General features: G+C 38.9%; 1 protein-coding gene across 3 annotated transcripts in view; it reads right to left on the bottom strand.

The window, feature by feature from the left end:
- Positions 1-27,788, bottom strand: part of KLRG1 (killer cell lectin like receptor G1) — an 84,660-nt gene that overhangs the window by 36,036 nt on the left and 20,836 nt on the right. For 2 of the 3 annotated variants that reach the window (XM_046010675.1, XM_046010674.1), the window contains exons 2-4: positions 24,100-24,383; positions 19,444-19,548; positions 16,486-16,655 (exon numbers count right to left, since the gene is read on the bottom strand). In XM_046010675.1, the coding sequence (XP_045866631.1) occupies positions 16,486-16,655; positions 19,444-19,548; positions 24,100-24,187 (363 nt within the window). In that variant the 5' untranslated portion in view covers positions 24,188-24,383. Of the gene's footprint in view, positions 1-16,485; positions 16,656-19,443; positions 19,549-20,470; positions 20,490-24,099; positions 24,384-27,788 lie in introns of those variants that run through there. The other variant, XM_046010676.1, reaches the window with a different exon arrangement.

The following is a 27,788-nucleotide window of genomic DNA, read 5'->3' as shown; positions in this document are numbered from 1 at the left end:
CAAAGGGGCATGTGCACCTGAATGTTTATAGCAGCAATGTCCACAATAGCCAAACTATGGAAAGAACCTAAATGTCCATCAACAGATGAATGGATAAAGAAGAAGTGGTATATATATATATATATATATATACACACACACACAATGTAATACTATGCAGCCATCAAAAGAAATGAAATCTTGCCATTTATGACAACGTGGATGGAACTAGAGGGTATTATGCTGAGTGAAATAAGTCAATCAGAGAAAGACAATTATCATATGATCTCCCTAATTTGAGGAAGTTGAGAGGCAACGTGGGGGGCTTGGGAGGTAGGAAAAGAATAAATTAAACAAGATGAGATCGGAGGGAGACAAATCATAAGAGACTCTTAATCTCACAAAACAAACTGAGGGTTGCCGGGGGAGGGGGATAGGGAAAGGGTGGTGGAGTTATGGACATGGGGGAAGGTATGTGCTATGGTGAGTGCTATGAAGTGTGTAAACCTGGCGATTCACATACCTGTACCCCTGGGGCTAATAATACATCATATGTCAATTAAAAAAATTAAAAATTTTAAAAAAACATAAGGAGCTCAGTTTGTATGTGTTTCAGAGCATAAGTGAATATTTAAAGGTATTCATATGTATCTTTTTTTAGATTATTTATTTATTTATTTATTTATTTGACAGATTGAGAGGTCACAAGTAGGCAGAGAGGTAGGCAGAGGGAAGGGGGGGAAGCAAGCTCCCTGCTGAGCAGAGAGCCTGATGTGGGGCTCGATCCCAGGAGCCTGAGATCATGACCTGAGCTGAAGGCAGAGGCTTAACCCACTGAGCCACCCAGGCACCCCTAAAGGTATTCATATGTATCTTAACAGATACTAAAGACCCTGGGTTACAAGTGGTGGGCAAGCAAACATGTGCACAGGAGAATTTGTGGACATCTAAGAAGTGATGTTCCTGTGTGTCCAGCAAATACTGTATGCATACTTAATGAGATAATTTCCTGCATCTTCTCAACACTCTACTTCTTATTCTTAATCCTCGAAGTCAGTGCAAATCCCTTGTGAAAAAAAATAAAAACTAATAAGAAAGCATCCAAATTATATCTCCATTCCTTCAATTTTCCTACCAGGAATCTTGTGTGTTAATGGTTTTTTTGGTTGCTTGGTTGGTTTGGTTTTTCTCTGAGTTAGAGTTTGACCTGATAGATGTTAAACAATAAGGCCATAACTTGTTCCTGTGATCATGCACTTCCTGACTATTTGTCTCAAGCTTCCTTCCTACATTAATGCTCTGAGATAACCAGTGACTTCATCTGGCAGTGGCCATCACAATAGCATCATATTCTCAAATTCAGTGAACTTGCTTTGAACTCTCTCCTTGCTCTATAGACTTCTTCTGTTTGGAGGAATAGAAACTCAAAAAGAGCAATTATTCCACAGCAATTTGGTTATAGGACTTGGACTAGAACCCAAGGTCTTGCCCTACTACCCAACACCTTGGCATGTCCCCTACTGAGATAGTCCATCTCTCTGCAACCTATCTCTCTCCTAAACTATACTTTCACAGAGTACCTGACTGGCTCAGTTGGGATAGCATGAGACTCTTGATCTCAGGGTTATAAGTTTGAGTCCCATGTTGGGTGTACATATTACTAAAAAATAAAATAAAATAGTTCTTTACTAGCCCTGAAAAAGATCATGAGACTCCTAGGATGTGTCAAGAAACATGCACATTTGCCTAAGAGACCAAATTCTCTTTGATGAAAGACACCAAGAAGACAACTTAAGCTTATATTATAACATTATATTTCAGTATTATTTACTGGGTCCCAGTGTTGCCATAGAACTGGCTGATGTATGAATAAGGAGGTCTACTAAAGTGAATACATCACGTTTGTTTCTCATTACAACCAAGGTTAGATATCCTAAAACCTGGGCAGGGTGAGGAAGACCTCACATGGTAAAGTACAAACTGCAGAACTAGAGGATGAAAAGAAGCCACATCAGGGAAGATAGGAAGTGTGGGGACATAATTCTGGGGAGAAAAGAAATGCAGGTGCTTCAGAGGGGAGGGAGTTTTGATCTTGGAAAGAGAGAAAGAGAAGAGAAAGAAAGCGGTGCAGGGAACTGCACAAGATAAACACTTCCCCAAAACCAATGACTGGGAAAACGAGAGCAGCTGATTCTCACCTGTTTTTACAAGCCAGGGAGCCCAAAGTCTGAAGCTTCAGAAGTCCATTAGCCATGGCCCAGTGGAGCCTGGTGCAGCAGTGCTTCCATTGGGAAGGAAGGCAGAGACCTGGGACCAGACAGCATGGTTTGAGGATCCCCTAGATTGCACTGGAAGAGAGTGTTCCCCTTCTTGGAGTGCATTTGGGAGAGGCAGCATGGCCTCTCAGGCGCCAAAAGAGCTTGTGGGCACTAGTGTGCTGCCCCATTCATTAGCATAGGAACAGAGATACCACTGAGAGCAGCATACCCTGGTGCCTGCTTGTGCTACACTTTACCATAAACTCCAAGCCACTGCACAATCATGTCACTGCTTTTCTGGGACTAATGGACACCAGCTGTAGCATGGCAAGACCCTCTCCCAGAGGATCATCACCACTCTGCACTGCTCTGGGTCCCTAAAATTTGGAGTTTTGAAACCCAGCCATGAGCATGACAGAAAATACAGGAGTACTGTGTCATGTGGTGGGCAGATGGCTCAGTCACAGACAGCATGAGGGCAGGGTCTGATGGAAGCCAGGTACACAAGAGAGGAGACTGCAGAGGACTGACCTGAGGGATAGAGCAGCCAAAACACAAAAACACAGTGTATACTGTGAAACACATCCTAAAGTACCAGGCCTGGGACAGTATAGGACCTCTTAATATAGCCATTATTCTCAGGAGCAGGAAACATAGAGGCTTTCTAACACAGAAAAAACAGTGACCTACTCAAAATGACAAGACAGAGGAATTCACCCCAAAAGAAAGAACAGGAAGAAGTGATGACCAGGGAACTAATAATAAATAATATGTCTGAACCAGAACTTAACACAACAATCCTAAGTATACTAGCTGGGCTTGAGAAAAGCTTAGAAGACACTAGAGAATACCTTTCTGTAGAGATAAAAGAAATAAAAACTTGTCAGGCCAAAATAAAAAATGCTATAACTGAGCGGTGCCTGGATGGCTCAGTTGGTTAAGCTTCTGCCTTCGGCTTAGGTCATGATCCCAAGGTCCTGGGATCAAGCCCCTCATAGGGCTCATGCCTTTCCCTTTGCCTGCCACTTCCCTTGTTTGTGCATGTTCTCTCTGTGTATCAAACAAACAAACAAGCAAAGTATTTTTTAAAAATTAAAAATGCTATCACCTAGATGCAAAACTGACAGGATGCAATGACAAAGATGGACAAAGCAGAGGAACTAATCAGTGATATGGAAGATATAATTATGGAAAATAATGAAACAGAAGAGAAGAGGGAAAGAAAAGAAAGATCCATGATTCATGGATCATGAACATAGACTTAAGGAATTCAGTGACTCCATAAAGCATAATAAAATTTGTATCACAGGAGTCCCAGAAGAAGAGAGGGAAAGGTGGCAGAAAGTTTATTTTAGCAAATTATAGCTGAGAACTTCCTTAATCTAGGAAAGGAAATTCTCATCCAAATCCAGGAAGCACAGAGAACTACTATCAAATTCAACAAAAGCTGGCCAATACCAAGACATATCATAGTACAATTTGCAAAATATAGAGATAAGGAAAGAATCCTGAAAGCAGCAAGAGAAAAGAAATACCTAACCCACAAGGGAAGATAAATCAAATTAGCAGTAGCTCTCTCCACAGAAACCTGACAGGCCACAAGAAAGTGGCATGATATATTCAATGTGCTGAATGGGAAAAATATGCAGTCAAGAATACTTTATCCCACAAGGCTGACATTCTGAATAGAAGTAGAGATAAAGAGCTTCCTAGATAAACAAAAGCTAAAAGAGTTTCATGACCACTAAACCAGTCCTGCAAGAAATATTAAAGGAGACCCCTTAAGTGGGAAAGAAAGACCAAAAGCAACAAAGACTAGAAAGGAACAGAAAAAAATCTTCAGAAACAGCAACTTTATAGGTAATACAATGGCACTAAATTCTTATCTATCAATAATTACTCTGAATGTAAATGGACTAAATGCTCCAATCAAAAGATAAAGGGTATCAGAATGGATTAAAAAAACGACCCATCTATATTTTGCTTACAAAAGACTCATTTTAGACCTAAAGACACCTCCAGATTGAAAGTGAGGGTATGGAGAAACTTCTATCATTCTAATGGAAATCGAAAGAAAGCCAGAGTAGCCATACTTATATCAGACAAACTAGATTTTAAACCAAAGACTGTAACAAGTGAGGAAGAAGGCACTATATCATAATTAAGGGGTCTATCCAACAAGAAGATCTCACAATTATAAATATACATGCCCCCAACTTGGGAGAACACAAATATATAAACCAATTAATAATAAACACAAAGAAACTCATTGATGGGGTGCCATCACTGTGCACTGAGCACTGTGGCTCAGTCAGTTAAGTGTCTTCCTTCAGTGTAGGTCATGATCCCAGGGTCCTGGGAAGGGCCCACATCAGGCTCCCTGCTCAACAGGGAGTCGGATTCTCTCTCTCTCTCTCCCTCTGCCCTTCCCCCCACTCATGCGCACTCTCTCTCAAATAAATAAATAAAATATTTGTTTTAAAAAAGAAACTCATTGGGGCACCTGGCTGGCTCAGTGGGTTAAAGCCTCTGCCTTCAGCTCGGGTCATGATCCCAGGGTCCTGGGATCAAGCCCCACATAGGGCTCTCTGCTCAGTAGGGAGCCTGCTTCCTCCTCTCTCTCTCTGCCTGCTTCTCTGCCTACTTGTGATCTCTGTCTGTCAAATAGATGGGTAAAATCTTTAAAAAATAAAAAATAAATAAATAAATAAAATAAAAAAGAAACTCATTGATAATAACACAACAATAGAAGGGGACTTTAACAACCCACTTACGGCAATAGACAGATCATCTAAGCAGGAAATTAACAAGGAAACAATGGCTTTGAATGACACAATGGATAAGACGGACTTAACAGACATATTCAGAACATTTTATGCTAAAGCAGCAGAATACATTTTTTTTTTCCTAATGCGTATGGAACATTCTCCAGAAAAGATCACATACTAGGTCCCAAAACAGCCCTCAACAAGTACAAAAACACTGAGATCATACTATGTATATTTTCAGGCCACAACACTCTAAAACCTGAAGTCAACCACCAGAAAAAATTTGGAAAGACCACAAATACATAGAGATTAAAGAACATCTTACTAAAGAATGAATGGGTTAACCAGGAAATTAAGGAAGAAATTTAAAAATGCATGGAAACAAATGAAAATGAAAACACAACAGTCCAAAACCTCTGGGATGCAGCAAAGGTGGTCATAAAAGGAAAATATGTAGCAATACAGGCCTACATCAAGAAGCAAGAAAAGTCTCAAATACACAACCTAACCCTATACCGAAAGGAGACAGAAAAGGAACAGCAAATAAAGCCTAACACCAGCAGAAGAAGGAAAATTTTAATAAAGGTTAGAGCAGAAATAAACAATATAGAAACAAACAGCAAAAACAAAAACAGTAGAACAGATCAACAAAAAGAGCTGGTTCTTTGAAAGAATTAATCAAATTGATAAACCCCTAATCAGACATATGAAAAAGAGAGTGTGAGTGGGTGGCTCACCCGGTTAAGCACCTGTCTTTGGCTCAAGTCACCATCTCAGGGTCCTGGGATCGAGTCCCTGCTCTTCCTGCTGTTCCTCCTGCTTGTACTCTCTCTCTCTCGCTAATAAATATCTTAAAATCTTAAAAAAACTTAAAAAAACAAACAGATTTTTATTTAAAAAAAGAGAGCGAGAGAGAAAGGACCCAAATAAATAAAACCACCAGTGAAAGAAGAGAGATCACAACCAACACCACAGAACTATAAACAATTATAAGAAGATATTATGAATAATTATATGGCAACAAAAGGGGAAATCTGGAAGAAATGGATAAATTCCTAGAAACATACAAACTACCAATACCAAAACTGAAACAGTAAGAAATAGCAAATTTGAATAGACCCATAACCATCAAAGAAATTGAATCTGTAATCAAAAATCTCCCAACAGATAAAAGTCCAGGGCCAGATGGCTTCCCAGGGGAATTCTACCAGACATTTAGAGAAGAGTTAATACCTATTCTTCTCAAACTGTTCCAAAAAATAGAAATGGAAGGAAAACTTCTGAACTTCTCCTAGGAGGCCAGCATCACCTTGATTCCAAAACCAAAGACCCCACTAAAAAGGAGAATTACAAGCCAATAAACCTGATTAACATGGATGCAAAAATCCTCAACAAGATCTTAGCAAATGGAATCGAATAGTATATTAAAAGAATTATTCACCATGATCAAGTGGGATTTATTCCTGGGTTGCAGGGGTGGTTTAATACTTGCAAATCAATCAACATGACATACTACATTAATAAAAGAAAGGATAAGAACCATATGATCCTCTCAAATAGATGCAGAAAAAGCATTTGACAAAATACAGCATCCATTCTTTACAGAAACCCTCAACAAAATAGGGATAGAGGGAAAACATCTTAACATCATAAAGGCCATATATAAAAGGCCCACAGTGAATACCATCCTGAACGGGGAAAACTGAGAGCTTTTCCTCTACAGTCAGGAACAAGACAGCGATGTCCACTCTCACCATCATTATTTAACATAGTATTACAAGTCTTAGTCTCCTCAATCAGACAACAAAAAGAAACTAAAGGGCATCCAAATTGGCAAAGAAGTCAAACTTTCACTACTTACAGATGACATGAAACTCTATTTAGAAAACCCAAAAGACTCCACCCAAAATTGCTAGAACTGATACACAAATTAGCAGTCACAGGCTATAAAATCAATATACAGAAATCTGTTGCATTTCTATATACAATAACAAAGAAGCTGAAAGAGAAATCAAAGAATCGATCCTGTTTACAATTGCACTAAAAATTGTAAAATACTTAGGAATAAACCTAACCAAAGAGGTAAAAGATTGTACTCTGAAAACTATAAAACACTTATGAAAGTAGTCGAAGACACAAAGAAATGGAGAAATATTCCATGCTCATGGATTGGAAGAACAAATATTGTTAAAATGTCTATGCTACCCAGAACAACCTACACATTCAATGCAATCCCTATCAAAATACCACCAGCATTTTTCACTGAGCAAACAATCCTAAAATTTGTATGGAACCACAAAAGACCCCGAATAGCCACAGCAATCTTGAAAAAGAAAAGCAAAGCTGGAAGCATCACAATTCTAGACTTCAAGCTCTATTACAAAGCTGTCATCACCAAGATAGCATGGTACTGGCACAAAAACAGACACATAGATCAATGGAACAGAATAGAGAACCCAGAAATGGACCCTTAACTCTATGGTCAACTAATCTTCAACAAAGTAGAAAAGAATAACCAATAGAAAAAAGTCTCTTCAACAAATGGTGTTGGGAAAACTGGACAGCAACATGGAGAAGAATTGAAATTGAACCACCTTCCTATTCCATACACAAAAATAAATTCAAAATGAATGAAAGACACCTAAATGTGAGACAGAAAACCATCAAAATCTCAGAGGAGAACACAGGCAGCAACCTCTTTGATCTCAGCCATAGCAACTTCTTACTAGACACATCTCTGGAAGCAAGGGAAACAAGGGGAAAAATGAACTATTGGGACTTTGTCAGGATAAAAAAGCTTCTGCACAGAGAAGGAGACAATCAATAATACTAAATGACAGTCTACATAATGGGAGAAGATATTTGCAAATGACATATCTGCTAAAAGGTTAGAATCCAAAACCTATAAAGAACTTATCAAACTCGAGGCGCCTGGGTGGCTCAGTGGGTTGGGCCGCTGCCTTCGGCTGGGGTCGTGATCTCAGGGTCCTGGGATCAAGTCCCGTATTGGGCTCTCTGCTCAGCAGGGAGCCTGCTTCCCTCTCTCTCTCTCTCTGCCTGCCTCTCTGCCTAGTTGTGATTTCTCTCTGTCAAATAAATAAATAAATAAATAATCTTTAAAAAAAAAAAAAAAAAAAAGAACTTATCAAACTCAACACTCTAAAAACAATCCAGTTAAGAAATGGGCAGAAGACATTAACACTTTTCCAAAGAGAACATGCAGAAGGCTAACAGACATATGAAAAGATGTTCAACATCACTCATCATCAAGAAAATACAAATCAAAGCCATGATAAGATACCACCTAACACCAGTCAGAGAGGCCAAAATTAACAACATGGGAAACAACAGATGGTGGTGAGGATGTGGAGAATAGGGAACCCTCCTACACTGTTGGTGGGAATGCAAACTGGTGCAGGCACCCTGGGAAACAGTATGGAGGTTCCTTGGAAAGTTAAAAATAGTACTACCCTATTCTCCAACAATTGTACTGCTGGGTATCTACCCAAAGGATACAAAAATACTGATTCCAAGGGGCACAGGCACCCTGAAGTTTATAGCAGCATTATCAACAATAGCTCACTTATGGAAAGAGCCCAAAGTCCATCAACTGATGAATGGATAAAGAAGATGTGGTGTACACATACAATGGAATATTACTCAGCCATCAAAAAAAGGAACGAAATCTTGCCATTTGCAACGATGTGGATGGAACTAGAGGGTACTATGCTCAGCAAAATAAGTCAGTCAGATAAAGACAAATACCATATGATTTCACTAATATGTGGAATTTAAGAAACAAAATAGATGGACATAAGGGAAGCAAAATAGAGAGAAAAGCAAACCATAAGAGATTCAATCTACAGAGAACAAACCGAGGGTTGATGGAGGGAGATGGGGGGAGGATGAGCTAAATGGATCAGGGGTATTAAGCAAGGCACTTGTTACTGATGAGCACTGGGTATTGTATGTAAGTGATGAGTCACTAAATTCTACACCTGAAACCAATTTTACCACATGTGCTAACTAACTAGAACTTTACATAGGGTCTTTACATAGCTTTTCCCTCTGCCTAGAATACCCTTTCCCTAGGTTTTTACATGGCTGTCATTCAGGCCTAGGTCTCATCTCAAGTGTTGCCTCCTTAAAGAGGCCTTCCTTGCCGGTCAATATAAAGCAGTACCTACATTCACTATCACAATGTTTCATTTTCTTCAAAACATATATCACCGCATTTATTTACTTGTTTGTTGTATGTCTTTCCTCTAATTAAAATGTAAGCACCATAATAGCAAGGATTTTTTATTACTCTGTATCCCCACTGCCTATGAAGATATATGAAATTATTTAATTATCTAATATTATTTAATAATATTTACAGAATTAAGGAATATAAAGATAAGTCTTGTGTCCCAAGAAATTAAAACCTTTTGAACACAAATGCTCTTCCCTTTTTACTTTACCCCCATGGAGTACTTACTTATATATGTTGGGGGTAGGGAGATAAACTGAAGAGTCAGGGAAAGGTAAGAGAGATGAAATGATGTCTTAATTTCCAGAATAGCTTGAAACTTTTCATGCAGTTTTTAACCAAGTTGCTTTAAAGGATTATTTAAAATGGAAAAAATGAATTTGTCCTCATTCCTCTGGACATGGCAAGAAAAACAGTCTCTTTCTTTCTTCCCTTTATTTCAAGGGTAGAGGGATGGCTGATAAAGCACAGAAATGAACAAAGACTTGCTCAAAAACCTCAGGTAGAGGGGTGCCTGGGTGGCTCAGTGGGTTAAGCCTCTGCCTTCTATCAGGTCATGATCTCAGGGTCCTGGGATCGAGCCCCACATCGGGCTCTCTGCTCAGCGGGGAGCCTGCTTCCTCCTCTCTCTCTCTCTCTGCCTGCCTCTCTGCCTACTTATGATCTCTGTCAGATAAATAAATAAAAATCTTTAAAAAAAAACCAAAAACCTCAGGTAGAGTCTGAGGAGCTGGGATTAGATAGTGCCCACATACAAATGCCAACCCTGCACTAATTTACTACTCTCTCAACCCACACAATTTTAAGTCACATATCAGACCAGTTTACCATTTCTCACTGGTGAGGTTGGAGAGTGAAAATTTTATTATCCCACTCAGAATAAACCTCAAAACCAGACTGTAATTATCAATGCTCTGTGTACTCATGGACTAAGTGCATGTGTGCGTGCGTGTGTGTGTGTGTGTGTGTGTGTGTGTGTAGAAGCAGCACAGAAGCATAAACAAGGGTGTTGACTCAGAATCCTCGTCCTCCAGAGCGTGGGTATAAACGAAAGGACTCAGGTTTGTTGTATTTACTTTAGAGTTTGTGATGTTTGGTCTTATTTTAGAGAGAAAAAAATGCAAAACCTAAAAGGAAAATGAAGACAGAGCTCAAACAGATAAAATCAGATATATTTTTCTTTCTTTTTCTTTCTTTTATTTTTAGATCAGTATTTATGCTTATATACCCACATACCTTTGCAAGCAATATTTTTAAATTATAACTTAAATATTATTAAGGCATAGAACATACTCCTTAAACTACCAAACTAACATGGCTTACAGGATATATCTAAGTTACTTCAATCCTTATGGAAATAAACTAATAATATGTCAAAGTTACTTGGTCATATCTTCAATTGGCTCATCTAATCTTAGGAACTATATCCTTAAAAAATGACTTCAAGAGAAATAATTCATATAAATGTGCTTTAAATGAATAAAAATTAGAAATAAGAAAAATGTTGTCTAAGATAAGAAAAATAGATAAGCAATAAGAGAATAATGCAGAGCCATAAAAAATAAATACCTACAATAATTTTTAAATGTTTGGAAAAAACAGTAAGGAAACAATGTTATATGATGAAAGCAGAACATAAATATAAGGTGTCCAAAAAACCCGGAAACATAGGATAAATATATTTTTAAATATATATATATCTGTTATAAATGTATCTGTTATATTTCTAAATAATATCATTAATTTATTTTTCTTCAATCCCTGGACACCTTTTCATGTAAGATACTTATTTATTTTTTTAAACATTTTTTTTAAAGATTTTATTTATTTATTTGATAGACAGAGATCACAAGTAGGCAGAGAGGCAGGCAGAGAGAGGGGGAAGCAGGCTCCCCGTGGAGCAGAGAGCCCAATGAGGGACTCAATCCCAGGACCCTGAGATCATGACCTGAGCCGAAGGCAGTGGTTTAACCCACTGAGCCACCCAGGCGCCCCTCGTGTAAGGTATTTAAAGCAATGGATGTAGTTATTAATTTGAAAAAAAAAAAGTACAATACAGATCACCCATAATATCTAAAATCAACTGGGATCTATTGTTTTAAATTTAGAGGAGATTTGCCTAAAAACATATCTAGAGGTTGAGTGACAACCATACTGAGCACATTACTTGAAAATGTAACTAATATACTACTTAAAAATAAGTTTATCCTATGTTTCCAGACTTTCAGATACCTTATAGTTTACAGACAGCAATTAGTATCGTATAAAAACACGCAGATACATTAAAATATATCAAAGGAAAATTTGACAGGCTACAAATTACTAGAGTTTAATATTGATATGAATGTTCCCTATAATTTTGTGATTGTGCACAATACTAAAAATAAATTAAGACTTGCTGTGTAAACCAGAGCACTCTCTTTAAAAGACAATGAGACTGTCCATTGACAGATGAATGGATAAACACAATGTGATATATCCATGTAATTGACTATTATTCAGCCATTCTATGGAATTTCTAAGGAATGAAATTCTGATACATGTTACAGCATGAATGGACCTTGAAAACATGGTCAGTGAGAGAAGCCAGATACAAAAGGACGTAATAGGCAAATTCAGAGACACAAAGTGTAGAACAGTGGTTACCAGGGGTTGGGGAAGGGGAAATGGGGAGTTAAGTGTTTAACGGGTACAGAGTTTTGCTTTGGGATGAAGAAAAGTTCTGGAGAGGAACAGTGGTGACAGTTGAAAAACAATGTGACTATACTTAATGCCATTTAATTGTACACTTGGAAATGGTTAAAACGGTATGTTTTATGTTTTGCATACATTTTATCACAATTCTGTAAAATGTGAACCAAAAAAAAGATATTGAGAGAGATCTTAACCTATCTACCACACCTACACTTTTGGTGTGAAGGTGTGAAGGTCACAGCTGCTGCTCGTTCTGTTTATGAAGGAAGCGTGACAAAAACATAGACATTATCAGCCTATAACAGCTCCAGAGTTCAACAGTTCTCCTACCATCACCCTGTTTCCAGGCTTTCTTTGCATCTTCTAACATATTTCAGATATCCTCATAACAAAAATGCTTAGTTCGACAAGTCATAATTTATTTTGTGATACATATTTATTGAAATTTCACATCTTGGGAGACATAAGAGAAAAACAAGTTATTTTGACTTTAGGCTTCATTTTGAGTGACAAGGAGAATTAAAGTAGAAAAGAAGAAAAACTAAAATTAAGTGATTCCTATATGTTAAAGGAAATTCCACACAGATTTTCTCATTTAATATCATAATAATTCTGGAAAGAACTTTCTCTACTTCATACCTGAGGAAACTGAGAGTCACAGAGGGTAAGAAAATTTCTCGAGTTCACGTAGCTAGTAAAGCAAGGTAGTAAAAACCAACTTGTGACTGTCTCAAAGACACCAAAAAAGCCCTTTCTGTTACTTAAAATATGGGGGAAAGTGACCACCTTACCATAGTGTTTGTATTGTAGTATCCAAAGAAGGAAGCCCTGATTATATTTAGATGTAAATCCTAAAAACAAAGAAAAGCCAATATCAAAAGTTCAGGAGGAAGATAGGGACAGAGTCATAAACTCTGACAGGGAAGAGGGTGAAGGCTGAATGAGAGGTTGTTAAAACAAGAGCCTGGTGATATAATGATTATGATAATAAGGAAGAAAGATGTCACAGGGTTAGGAGCATTGGAATACCTTTAAAGAAACCAAAGTATTTCCACGGGGAACTTTCTGATCAATAAGGGTTTATTTCAAGATAACTTACCAACAACTATAACAAAGGTTAAGAGAAGTGCAGAGCCAGAAGCGGCTGGTTCTTGTGAGCTGGCCGAGGGTGCGGCTAAAAAAAACCCAAAACAACAAAAACAACAACAACAAAAAAAAACCCTAAAAGCAAATGCTAACATCCTAAATGAACTGAGCCTAACGGAAAAACATGGCAACAAAAATCAAGAACATGAATATACCTAAAGATCTAAAGATAAATTCAAAAGAGCAAGAAAAACAACAGAGTCAATGCCATCATGTAAACAGAAAACTGAAGAAATAACGGAGTGATTCAATTTCCATTTTATTATTTTCTCAAAAATAAAATAAATATTTAAGTCCAAGATAGAAAAAAAGATAATAAGTGAGCATCTCACTACTTTAAATAGATTTAAATCCTATAAGGTACATTCCAGATTTCAACTTCAAATAATTTTTTAAACATGAATAAAAAAAAGCACAGCAGACAATTAATGGGAAAAGTCATCTCAGTTTTCAGCATGTGCAAGATGTATCAAGTACAATATTTCTGTGAGTGACTTTAAAAGGTTGACCTTTGCATATAGCAAACTAATTCTCTAGAAGTGTTCTCCACCAGTGGAATCCCAGTTTGAAAACTTTCCATCTTAATAGACCCGTATGCTCTTCTAGCAGCTGTTTAGTCCGAAGTATGACACTAGGAATATCAGGCATACCTTAAAATAGAATATAAATCTTGCCTTGAGAACAAAAGAATAATGTCACTAATACAGGAGGCTCAGCAGATCAGACAGAAGTCAAGCCATAGAATCTGACAAAATCTGGGGGCAAGAAAAAGAATTAGACCCGAGAATCGAGCAAGGTTCCCTAGGAAGGTCAGAAGCGAAACCCATCTGACTGCTATTAACTCTCTCAGGGGCATGCTACCCTCTCCGGCATCACCTTGAACCAAGGGGCCTTATGAGAAAATAAACAGGTTTTGGAAATGCAGCCAAACTAACTCTCTTCAGCTTACTTGACAGCAGAGGCAAGACTCAGGGAAAGTAAAGAAAGACAGACAAAAATCCCTCTAATACCACTCCATTCCGTTGGGGAAGCGCTGAGAATCAGAAATATTCCAAGCCCCAGATACTCTGAGCAGTAGCCCCTGTCCTCCTCCCCTCTTTTTATCACACAGACTCATTTGTAATAGCTGCTACACCACACTGCCTCTGGGCATTGTCTCACATTATGACTCACTATTCTGTTTATCAGCACGGTTCCTGCAATGTTTCAAGCTCTTTGCTCACTTCTGCTATTGACATTGGTCAGCTCAAGTCTTCAGACACAGATCTATCAGAGTGAGAACAGCAGTTGCTGCAAAAGGTCCAGAAAGCAAGGCTATTATGATCAGATGCCACAAAGCCAAGATCTCAGATATCTAACGAATAGACCCCAATGCATCCTACCATCTAGTTTATGGAAGGCATAAAAGAAAAGGAAGTAACAGGGACAGACCGATTTGGAATTAGATTCTATGCAGAATTTCAAAGGAACGGGGGCACCTGGGTGGCTTAGTCAAGTGTCTGCCTTTGGCTCAGGTCATGATTCCAGGGTTCTGGGATAGAGCCCTGCATTGGGCTCCCTGCTCAGCGGGAAGCCTGCTTCTCTCTCTCCCATTCCCCCTGCTTATGTTCCCTCTTGCTGTGTCTCTGTCTAATAAATAAATAAATCTTTAGGGGGGAAATAAAGAATTTCAAAGGAATGACTATTCCTCTTTCAACAGAAAAAAGAAATCTAGATGTTTTAATCTTTTCTTAAAATAGAAAGTTACACAATTTTGGGACTGTATGTTCTCCTCATCGGCTTTAGAGTAGTTATTTCTCTGAATTTCCCCAAAGAATGTTAATATAATTGAGTTCTTTTTTTTTTTTAATTGAAGTATAGTTGACACCCAATATTACATTAGTTTCAGATGTAGAATGTAGTGATTGGACAACTCTGGGTACACAATGCTACAAAAGTAGTTAACATCTGTCACCATACAATGTTGTTATAATCGTTATAGTTTCTTTTTTTTTCTTCCTTATCCTTCTCTTTTTTATTATTATTATTAACATATAACGTATTATTTGTTTCAGGGGTACAGGTCTGTGATTCATCAGTCTTACACAACTGACAGAGCTCGCCATAGCACATACCCTCCCCAATGTCCATTGCCCAGCCACCCCAGCCCCCTGCATGCCTCCCCTCCAGCAACCCTCAGTTTGTTTCCTGGGATTAGGAGTCTCTTGTGGTTTGTCTCCCTCTCTGGTTTCATCTTGTTATATTTTTTCCTCTCTCCCCCTATGATCCTCTGCCTTGTTTCTCAAATTCCACATATCAGTGAGATCATAGGATAATTGTCTTTCTCTAATTGACTTATTTTGCTTAGTATAATACCCTTTAGTTCCAGCCATGTCATTGCAAATAACAAGTTATAGTTTAATTCTTAATAAACTGTTCTCTATGAATTAATTCTACCCAAAAGAAAACATATAAAACAATATCAACACACAAAAACTCAACATGAAATTAGCACTAAAAACCTAACTAGGATTTATTTTCTTTGTATACATTATTTACACTGACAAGTTAGAATTTGATTTTTGTTTCAGGTTATCTCAGGATATCAATTCCTTATACTACCTTAAGATGCTTTAGGATTAATAAAGAGCTCTCCTCCAGGAGACTACTGGATGGACAGGAAGGATTTGAGAGGCATGTAGGAAGTGGAGCCCACCAGCTTAGCCCTGCAAGGAGATTACGATATCTCTTTCTCTCTCTTTCTCTCTGTCTCTCTGTCTCTCTGTCTCTCTCTCTCTCTCACACACACACACACACACACACACACACACACACAGAGAACTTTCCTTTCTTCTTTTCCAGCTCTCTGGAACTGCTTCCTCCTCATGCCCTACTCCTCAACCCCAAATGTTTCCTAGCCTAGAACTTACTGGATTCCAATAAATGAAGGGAAATCACTGAAAAAGGCACTGAAGCCCTTGCCACATTCTCTGTTCCCATGATCTCTCTCTCTTCTGCTCCCTCCCAAATTCCACCAGCTGTTGCACAGCAATCTGCTGTCTCCTTGTTGTTGGATCCGTATGTTTCTGGCTCTAATGCTTTCTTTTCTTTAGACCTGTATTTCAGGCCTAATTCCTATCTGTAATAGTCACCATCCTTCCACCTCCAGCACACACATAGACACACATACAGGAGTACGCAAACATCTAGGTTTCCATACCTGAGGGCTGCGGGGTCAAGCAGAGAAAGAGTAAGGAAGGAGCAGGGGTAGAGGGGGAGGAAGGAAGGGAAAGAGGAGAGAGGATAGGGAAGGAGAAGAGTGTTCCTTTTTTTCCTCAGAAGAGAATACACAATACATTGGAACAGCATTCACCAACAAAACAACCATTTGCTAAATGTTTATGTTTACCATTTCTTGTTTGTCTGTGAACTCAGCGAGATGTGAATCTTTAGCCAGGCAGAATTCCAGGCTAGAATTCCAGTCTTTTTTCTTCACTGAGAAGTAATAACAGTAGTTACCATTCTTCATGAAGAGGTCTGGACAACTGCAACAACTGGCACAACTGGTACGACTGGAACCTGGAAAGGAAGAGGACCTGGTTCACATCTTTATGGACCACTCAGTCTTGGAAACGAAATGGGAGATACATAGAGCATGGTGGTCGCCCTGTCTTCCCTGCCCCACCACCTTTCAGACTGAGGTTTAGAGAAAGGCACAACAATGCCTAGCCTCGAATTAAAATCTTCGTGATGTCGAGCATTCTCAATACTCTTGTGCGTTCCACCACTTAAACATGTGACTAGGACTAAAGCAGGTAAGGATATGGATACAGCCTGGCGGAGGACCGTGGACAGAGTACATCACTTGTGCTAGAGATCCTTATGCACGTCTGCTGTCCTCATACCACATAAAATAACTAAGCATCTGCATTATATGTATCTGTCCATTTTCTATGTAGGCTTAGTGCACACGCTGTGTAACTGCGTAATATACATCACTGAAATCAGGCCAAATCTTCCAAAATAGACAACCTTAACCTGATACCACATGATAATGCAAAAGGACAGAAACTAGAAAAAGCAAACTTAACTAGACTGTTTTATCTTTTATCACAAATGTGATTGTCATCATTAGATATTAGATAAAAGACTTAACACTTCAGCAAAAATTATTTATTGAACAAAAGTTTCTGACAGAGAAGGATATCAGATGCTAAAGTTGGAAGTGATGTAATTTCTTCACAGGGCTCTTTTAAATACAGAACATTCTCACTCCTTTAAAATGGCCAGATTAGGGGCACCTGGGTGGCTCAGTGGATTAAGCCTCCGCCTTCGGCTCAGGTCATGATCTCAGGGTCCTAGGATTGAACCCCACATCTGGCTCTTTGCTCAGCGGGGAGCCTGCTTCCCTCTCTCTCTGCCTGACTCTCTGTCTACTCGTGATCTCTGTCTATCAAATAAATAAATAAATAAATAAATAAATAAATATATTTTTTTAAAAGGTTAAAATGGCCAGATTATATCTTTTAAAAGTGGGGGGGGGGGGGTGCTTCCATGGCTCAGTCAGTTAAATGTCTGCCTTAAACATCTGTCTTCAGCTCAGGTCATGATCTTGGAGTCTTGGGAATAAGCTCCATGTTGAGGTCATGCTCAACAGGGAGTCTGCCTCTCCCTCTCCCTTTGTCCCTCTCCCTGCCTTGTGCTCACTCTCTCTCTCAAACAAATAAGTAAAATCTTTTTAAAAATGGGTGGATTATAGTTCTGTGAAAATGAAGGGAAACCAAATAAGCTTTCAAGGTCATTTCAGCCAAGATTCCATAATTCTATTGATTTTCTACTTTCATAAAACATATTTGTATAAACTCCTCACAGGCACTATGTCACAACAGGCACACAGGAGCCATTATAGCAAATGAGCACGTGTGGATATATGACTGCATAATGGGTTGTATACCTCATCTAGATTTGGGGGTTAAAAAGCAAAGGCCGTCTTTTTTTTTTTTTTTTTTAAGATTTTATTTATTTATTTGACAGAGAGAGAGGTCACAAGTAGGCAGAGAGGCAGGCAGAGAGAGAGGAGGAAGCAGGCTCCCTGCAGAGCAGAGAGCCCGATGCGGGGCTCGATCCCAGGACCCTGAGATCATGACCTGAGCCGAAGGCAGCGGCTTAATCCACTGAGCCACCCAGGCGCCCCAAGGCCGTCTTTTTTTAAAAATGTCAAAATTAGGCCCTTTCTGTGGCTTGACATGGGACCAATATAGGGTTCTGGAGATTAAGCTACAAAGTTGGCACTATATAAATTCATGCTTTTTCCATACAACCGTGACATTACCCAGCCTGAATGAGAAATTCCCAACTTTCTTGAAGTCTCTTTCTGTCAAAGGATTTGGGTCTGAGGTAGAGGTCCTAGGGCTGAACCCTTAGATTAGGATTAGAGTCCTAATGAATAAAGTCTGTAAAACAATCATCTGTCACTAACAATCCTCTTCAGATAACATAAACTTAAGTCAGGACTCTGGATTGTGAAACAATAAACCGAGGGCTTTCTGGATCATCATAGTTAATGACCTAGAAGAATTAAATCTAGAAAATTTCACTTCAAACATTGTGAAAGCCCTCTCTAGTTGAAAAAATATCAGAATATATTTAATTAAAATTTGATGTATCTATTATGTGAAAAGTTAAATACAATACCTAAATAGTACAATTTTAACTTTATTGTCATAATAAATATGGTATTAGGAAAGTGTTTATGACATAATATAATTAAAAAACAATATATGGATTATAAGCATCCAAGGATTAGAACTATACTTAGTCTTACTTTAAAAAAAAAGGTGAGGAAGATTTTAGAGGGTGTGATATTCTTTGTTAAAAGAACAAGTACTTCTGGGGGCGCCTGGGTGGCTCAGTGGGTTAAAGCCTCTGCCTTCAGCTCAGGTCACGATCCCAGGGTCCTGAGATCGAGCCCCGCATCGAGCTCTCTGCTCAGCAGGGAGCCTGCTTCCTCCTCTCTCTCTGCCTGCCTCTCTGCCTACTTGTGATCTCTGTCTGTCAAAAGAACAAGTATTTCTACAAATGCATGTAGTCAAAGACTAGGAGGTGACAGTCAGGAAATGCTGTGTACAACTGATGATTTATTTCGTTGGCATTTTCATTTTCCAAATTTTCTGTTATATTATATTGCTTTTATAACACAATATAGGTAAATTAGGGATACTTGGCTGATTCTGTCAGAAAAGCATGCAACTCTTGATCTCAGGTCATGAGTTCGAGCCCCACACTGAGTGTAGAGGTTACTTAAATAAGTAAACTTTTTTTTTAAAAAGAGGCAAAACAAAAGATTTTGACTTAAGTTAGTACTTACCCTGGCAGTGAATCCATTGGACAAGCAGGAGACACACAAAAATGATGTTCAGAAGTCCCAAACCTATTGCCACCTGGTATGAGAGAGGGAACCTGGAAGAAGAAACTGCAAGAAGAGAATCCAAAACAAAATCCTGAGTTAGAATAAAAGTTGAAGGACAAGAAAAGGCAAAGGAAGGCTATCTGGAGTCTTTTTTTTTTTTTTTTAAATATTTTATTTATTTATTTGACAGAGAGAGAGAGATCACAAGTAGATAGAGAGGCAGGCAGAGAGAGAGAGAGAGGGAAGCAGGCTCCCCGCTGAGCAGAGAGCCCGATGCGGGGCTTGATCCCAGGACCCTGAGATCATGACCTGAGCCGAAGGCAGCGGCTTAACCCACTGAGCCACTCAGGCGCCCCTATCTGGAGTCTTGAACAAATTTGGCCTAGTGAGAACTGAGACCTAGGCCCTAAAACTTTCTTTGCTAGATATTAGGGATTTGCTCTAAAGTCTAGAGTGACAACCCACATCTTTATCAGGAAACATCCTATATTTATCAAGTTAAGAATACTTTTTTCTTGGGGCGCCTGGATGGCTCAGTTGGTTAAGCATCTACCTTCTGGTTGGTTGTGATCCCAGGGTACTGGGATCGGTCCTGCATCAGGCTCCCTGCTTCACTGAGGCCCCTCACTGCTCCCCCTGCTTATGCTCACTCTCTCTCTCTCTCTCTCAGAAATAAATAAAATCTTTAAAAAAAAAAGAATACTTTTTTCTTCAGGCACTGAATGGCTCAGTCTGTTAAGCAGTCAACTCAATTTCAGCTTAGGTCATGATTCTCAGGGTCTTGGGATCAAGCCCCATGCCAGGTTCCCCTCTCAGCGGGGAGTCTGCCTCAGGATTTTCTCTCTCTCCTTCTGTCCCTCCCCCTCAAAATATACAAATTCATCTTTATTTTTCTCTAAAGATTTTATTTATTTGAGAGAAAAAGAGAGAGTGAGAGAGAACGCACAAGCAGGGGGAGGGTAAGAAGGAGAAGTAGGCTCCTCACCGAGAAAGGAGCGGATGCGGGACTCAATCCCAGAACCCTGGGATCATGACCTGTGCTGAAAGCAGGGCCCCAGCTGATTGAGTCACCCAGGTAGCCAAATAAATTAATCTTAAAACAAACAAACAAACAAACAAAAAAAAACACTTTTTTCGTTTGAAATTGTGACTTACAGTTTCATGCTTTAGTGGTGAAAATATTAATTGGTACAACCTCTTTGAAGGACAATTTGGCAATGTCTACGAAAATTGCAAAGGCATTTATCCTTTGATCCAGCAATTTCTCTTTTGAGGATTTTTTTCCTACAGGTACTCATCCATGCACAAAATGTCATATTTATATGCCAATTCATGGCAACAGTATTTTTAGGAGAAAATGTTATAGACCAGTCAAATATAATTTGATATAGCCATAAAGTGAATATATAACTTCTAACAAAGGAATAAAGACATGTTTTGGTTTTTTTTTTTTTACAGATATGGAGTGATTTTCAAGATATATGGTTCAGGGAAAGAAACACTCTGCAGAACAATGTACGCTAGTATCTTTTTAAGTAGACATAAGAATCTGATAATGTTGTTTGCCTCTGGGGAGGGGAAATAGGTCACTTAAGACAAAAATAAGAGGGACAATTTTTACCTTGTTTTCTTCTGAATTTTGAACCATATGGGCATATTACTTACTCAAAATTTAAATAACTACAACTTAAATAAAAATAAAATAACCTGCATCTCAGAAATGCTTTGTAAACTGTCATTACTGAAAAAACAATGAATTTAGTTTGATATGTTTAAGGATGGAACACTACTTCATATTAAATATGTTACATATAAGAATGCTATTTACCTTCATTTAGAAAATGGAAATTTTTCTTACCCAAATTTTCATTTCAGAATCATAGTGGTCTCACAGTCTGACAATGTAGGAGTTATGGGTAAAGAACAAAAATATATAAAGTAAGAATTTAAGTACCAGCTTTGACCCATTTATCTGGTAAACTTTAATTTGGAAATTTGGAAATGAATTCTATTTGGGACCTCACTTTACCACTTAAATTTTAGATCAATTACCCTGTAGACATATGTTTATATCCATGAAGCATTCTGAACTTCTTTTTTGTTGTTGCTAAGTGAGGGAGAAATAGAGAAGCTTAAGCAGGTTCCATGTCCACCATGGGGCCTCAAAGGGAGTTCAATCCCACAACCCTGAGACCAAGACCTGAGCCAAAATCAAGAGTCAAATACCTAACCAGCTGAGCCACCCAGGGCCCCACTCCCAGCCACTTTTTTTAAAATTTATTTTGGCATTCTGAACTTCTTAAAACCAAGAAATTCATAGTGAGGAGTGCCTGGTCAACTTAGTTAGGTCAACTCTTGATTTCTGCTCAAGTCATGATCCCAGGACTACGGGATCCAGTCCCCTGTTGGGCTCTGCACTTAGCATGGAGTCTGCTTGTCCCTCTACTTCTACTCCTCTCCCTTCTTGGCCTCTTTTTCTCTCACTCTAAAATAAATAAATAAAATCTTTTAAAAAAAAAAAGAAAAAAATTTATAGTGAGAGGTATCTTTAAAATGAAAGAGGTTCGCATGATAAATATTTGGACTGATACATCCAAAAACACTAGATTTCTAGTGACATAAGAAAATACATTTTCGGGGCCCCTGGGTGGCTCAGTGGGTTAAAGCCTCTGCCTTCGGCTCAGGTCATGATCCCAGGGTCCTGGGATCGAGCCCTGCATCGGGCTCTCTACTCAGTGGGGAACGTGCTTACCTCTCTCTCTCTGCCTGCCTCTCTGCCTACTTGTGATCTCTCTCTGTCAAATAAATAAATAAATAAATCTTAAAAAAGAAAATACATTTTCGGGACACCTGTGTGGCTCAGTGGGTTAAAGCCTCTGCCTTTGGCTCTGGTCATGATCTCAGGGTCCTGGGATCGAGCCCCACATCGGGCTCTCTGCTCAGTGGGGAGCCTGCTTCCTCCTCTCTCTCTGCCTGCCTCTCTGCCTACTTATGATCTCTGTCTGTCAAATAAATAAATTTAAATCCTTTTTAAAATTTAAGAAAATACATTTTCAGGATGCCTTGATGGCTCAGTTGGGTAAGCCTCTGCCTTTGGCTTACAAGTCCCACATAGGGCTCCTTGCTCAGCAGGGAGCCTGTTTCTCCCTCTGCCTGCCGCTCCCCCTGCTTATGAGCTCTCTGACAAATAAATAAATAAAATCTTAAAAAAAAAAAGAATAGAAAATACATTTTTACTATGTAAAATATTTAATGGAATAAATTATTTTAGATGTTACGCAAAATGAAAAGAGGTACCAAAACCTAATTGCATTTGTGTAACACAATTCATGAAATTTTTAATTTTTTTAAAATTTACTTTAGAAATATACATACTAAAAGGCTTTTAGTAGAGTACATACAGTACATTGCACAGACAGGCAAAAATAGATCAAAATAGTAACAGTAATAATCACCACATTGTTGTAAAATTATTAGTGATTTTTATTTTCTTTTATCTGCTTTCATGTGTTCCCTATTTTCCATAACAAACATGTAATAATTTTGTAAAGAGATTTTTAATGTAATTTTAAAGCTCCTAGTCTATTTGCCTCTTCCCAAATATGGTACCCTGGAAAGCTGGGGTGGAAATGAGCATACTGGCAGCAAACAGGAATGGGCAATGTGGACTGTATATAAATAAAAAACTACTTGCCTAGAAATCAAAATAATTATATTCAAGTTCCAACTTACCACCACCTGTGTGATCTTGCCCTTAAACTTTAGAATGTAGATTCCTTTAACTTAACGTTCCTATTCCTTAGAAATTGGTACAGAATTAAACCAAAAGAAATCTTCATATAAATGAAAATATCCAATGCCATATAAATTAGAGTAATGGAAATAAATAAATGTCCAAGTATACTAGAATGATGTAGCAAATTATAGTAATGCTTTCAAAGAACAACACTAAAAATTATAATAATAAGATTATGTAGCAAAAGAGAGAAAGCTGGTGAAGTCGCCCTAAAAAACATACTTTATGGGAGTGTATTGCCTAAGATAAAAAAACAAATATTAATTTTGGCTCTTATACTATAATCTGTCTATCCCAGAAAGTGTTTTTTCACGGCTCTATGTAAAAATATCTTTTTCATCCTCAAATCCCCCGAAGAGTCACTGGGAATACTTATTTGTAATATTCTTAATGCCTTCTTCCTACTCCCGTCACTCTCGTGCAGTACTGTGGGAGGGAAACCTAGAGAACGTGAATCAGTTTCTTTTCTGACAAACTCTTACTATTATCCATTAGCAAAGTTACTGGTGTCTTTCTCCCAATTTCAAAATCAGAAAAACAGAGATACTTAGAACTTAAACAGCCTTAGCTTGGCTTTCATAAATGAGACCTTAGAAGTGAACAGTTAGAAAAGACTTTACCTAAGAACTAAGAGTAGATCCATGACCATATACCAGATTTTCATACCCCCAGTCTGGACTTCAAACTGAACCAGATGTATTCCCTCAAATTACCATCCACTTTTCTGCATCCTCTACTCCAAACTTATTCTACCTTCCATTCATCCCTTAGTCTATGGGCACTGTGCATTGTTTTGCACACTAACTTGATTAACTCACCTTTTTGCTGTGGTCTGCAGTCATTCTGGGTTTGAGGTTCAGTAGACAATGGAAACGCAGAATAAATAACATTGTCCATTATCTCCATCTAATATCATTCGCATTCAGTTGAGAGAGTAAAATTTACGAAGTGTGAAAAGACACATGTCAGTGAGGGAACAACCCGATGTCTCAACTGCGAGCAGGAAATTTGAAGGTTTTCAAGTTGGTTTTTTTTTTTTTTCAAATGGCCCAGTATGATAAAGACAGAAGCAGTTTTTCAGGAAATGGCTCAAAATCTGCAACTGATTAAGAAATTAATATTCTAGGGGCGCCTGGGTGGCTCAGTGGGTTAAAGCCTCTGCCTTCCGCTCAGGTCATGATCCCAGTGTCCTGGGATTGAGCCCCGCATGGGGTTCTCTGCTCGGAGGGGAGCCTGCTTCTCCCTTTCTCTGCCTGCCTCTCTACCTACTTGTGATCTCTGTGTGTCAAATAAATAAAATCTTAAAAAAAAAGAAAGAAATTAATATTCTAGGGGAGCCTAGATGGCTCAGTTGGTTAAGTGACTGCCTTCGGTTCAGGTCATGATCCTGGAATCCTGGGATCCAGTCCCACATCAGGTTCCCTGCTTGGCAGGGAGTCTGCTTCTCCCTCTGACCCTTCCCCTTCTCATGCTCTCTCTCTCATTCTCTCTTTCTCTCAAATAAATGAATAAAATCTTTAATAAATAAATAAATAGAAATTAATATTCAAAACTATGATTTTTTTTCTGCCTCAGCACTCTCTCTAGATACTCATTAAATACATATTGATTCCCACCTCACTCAGTCTATTTAAACAAGGAAAAGTTGCTCTGAAGTCCAGCAATTTCAATTGTAGAAACTGGAATAAAAATGACAGTGTTCTTAGCTATGAATTTATCTCAGATTTTATATTTGCTTTGTTTCCTTTTGAGAAAATAGATGCATGCCAAATGGGACCATTTTCATCGTTTCTTAGAGCTTTTGGTTAGTGATAGATGACAAGAGAAATTGACTGTTGGTTGCATGTGCCTGGCATCATGGGAAAAATGAAATATTTCCCTGACATATGTTTTGTGAATGTGCTGTACCCCTACATTCCCCCAAATATCTTCCCAATTGTGTTCTAATCTTTACGCTTCATTGGGTCAGAAATTCCATAAAATTTTCTCTCCTTGTTCCTTTATTTTTTTAAAGATTTTATTTATTTATTTGACAGACAAAGATCACAAGTAGGCAGAGAGACAGGCAGAGAGAGAGGAAGGGAAGCAGGCTCCCAGCCAAGCAGAGAGCCTGATGTGGGGCTTGATCCCAGGACCCGGGGACCATGACGGGAGCTGAAGGCAGAGGCTTTAACCCACTGAGCCACCCAGGCACCCCTGTTCCTTTATTTTTATATGCAAAGACGGCTATAAGGAGAACGAATTAAATAAATACATACTAAAGGGTGAATAATGTATTTCTAATAGGTGAAACGTTAATAAGTAGTTAAAGTAAGGAAAACAGAAATGGAATTAAAATCTACATAAGTTCAAGACAGGAAAGAGATGAAAAGCAGGGAGAGCATACTAATAAAAACAAGGAGAGCTCCGGGGCACCTGGCTTCTCAGTTGGTAGAGCGTGCAACTCATGATCTCAGGGTCATGAGTTTGAGCCCCTTTGAGGGGCTTTGAGCCTCCCAGGGATTACTTTTAAAATAATAATAAAAGTTTAAAAAATTAAAAAAAAAAAAACAACCAAAAAACCTAGTATAGGTTTTTGTCTGCTTCCCACCATGACAGAGTAAGACTGGATTTGCTCTTCAACCAAAAAACTATATATGGGGATGGCTGGGTTGCTTAGTTGGTTAAGCATCTGCCTTTAGCTCAGGTCATGATCCCAGAGTCCTGGGATCAAGTCCTGGGATCAAGTCCTGCATGGGGCTCCTTGCTCTGCAGGGAGCCTGCTCCTCCCTCTGCCTGCTACTCCCCCTGCTTGTGTTCTCTGTAGTGACTAAATAAATTCTTAAAAAAAAAAAAAAAAGAACTATATATAACAAAATACATAAGCAACTGTTTTCAGGCACAGAAGTACAGGCAGCACAGCAATCCCTGAGAGAATGAAACAGACAAAGGTGAGCACCAGCATCACCCTGGCATTATACTACCCATGGTCACTTTCTGGCCCAAAGCAGGAAACGGAATTCTTTTTTTTTTTTTAATTATTTTTTAATTTTTTTTATAAACATATAATGTACTATTAACCTCAGGGGTACAGGTCTGTGAATTGCCAGGTTTACACACTTCACAGCACTCACCATAGCACATACCCTCCCCAGTGTTCATAACCCCACCACTCTCTCCCTACCCTCCTACCCCTGGTAACCCTCAGTTTGATTTGTGAGATTAAGAGTCTTACGGTTTGTCTCCCTCCGGATCCCATCTTGGCAGGAAACTGAATTCTAAGAGCAGCAGTCTTACCAAGCTCAGGAGGCAGGTGCAAGTTTTGAGCTGTATATGTGCCTGGGGTTTGCAGGGCAGGGTAACTGACAAGAGACTGCAGAGAGAGGTATCCAAAAAACAGCAAGGGAATTCACCGGGCTCCTTGGCTAAGAGCTAGGCTGCACAGGCAGAGGACAAGCCCCTAGCAGCCCCCCTCCCCGCTGAGATGGTCTCCAGCAAGGCCGACAGCTGATTAGAGACCCAACGTGATGCCGTGTTGACCAGTGTGAACAGAGAAAAAAAAAATAAGTAAAGCCTGACAGAACCAAAAAGATCTACCAGTAATTTAGCTGTCCCGACGAACAAATTTTGATGCCCTTAAAAAGAAGACAACAGAGACAAAATGTGGTCTAACATAAAATGGGATATTATTCAATCTTAAAAAGGAAGAAAATTGTGTCACACTCTACAACATGGAGGAAACTGGAAGACATTATGATAAATGAAATAAGCCCATCCCCCACACACACACAAATACTCTATGATTCCACATATATGAGGTATCTAAAGTAGTCAATTCATAGAAACAGAAAATGGAACAGAGATTTCTGGAGCTGGGGAGCGGGAAGAACAGGGAGTTATTTAATAGTTATAGTTTCAGTGCTGCAAGATGAGAAACTTCTGGAGCTCTGTTGTACGACAAGGTGAATGAACGTGTATCAGTCCGCTTAGAGAGCCATAACAAAATCCCCCAGGCTGGGGTAGCTTAAGCAACAGAAATTTATTTGCTCACAGTTTTGGACACTGGAAGTCCAAGATGAAGCTGCCTGCAGGGTTGGTATCTGCTGAGAACTCCCCCATTGGGTTGCAGTGGCCTTCTCACTGTGGTCTCCCATGACCCTTCCTCGGTGCACGTGTACAGGAAGAGAGCAAGCAAGCTCTCTGGGGGCTCATCTTATAAGGACACTAATTCTATCAGATCAGGACCCCAGCATCAAGACCTCATATAACTTCAGTTACTTCCTTATGTTAGGACTTAGTTGGACAGTTAGATAGTCAGGGCCAGAGTCCCCAGCAAAAAAATATGGAGTCAGGACAGCTAAGATAAAGCAGCACTGACATCCTGTTTTGCAGCTTTGACAGGACTACGCTAGCATTCTGCTTTGCAGCCTTTGCAGAAATGACTTCTGCAAAATGTCCTAAAATAAGACAACCACAAAAGCATTTGTCAATATCACGGGCAAGGGGCAGTGAAGCCATAAGCCCCCAG

This window comes from Meles meles, chromosome 7, assembly GCF_922984935.1.
Source record: "Meles meles chromosome 7, mMelMel3.1 paternal haplotype, whole genome shotgun sequence".
NCBI lineage: Eukaryota > Metazoa > Chordata > Mammalia > Carnivora > Mustelidae > Meles > Meles meles.
The sequence above is the reverse complement of the archived record's forward strand: the minus strand, read 5'-3'. Positions and strand labels throughout refer to the sequence as shown.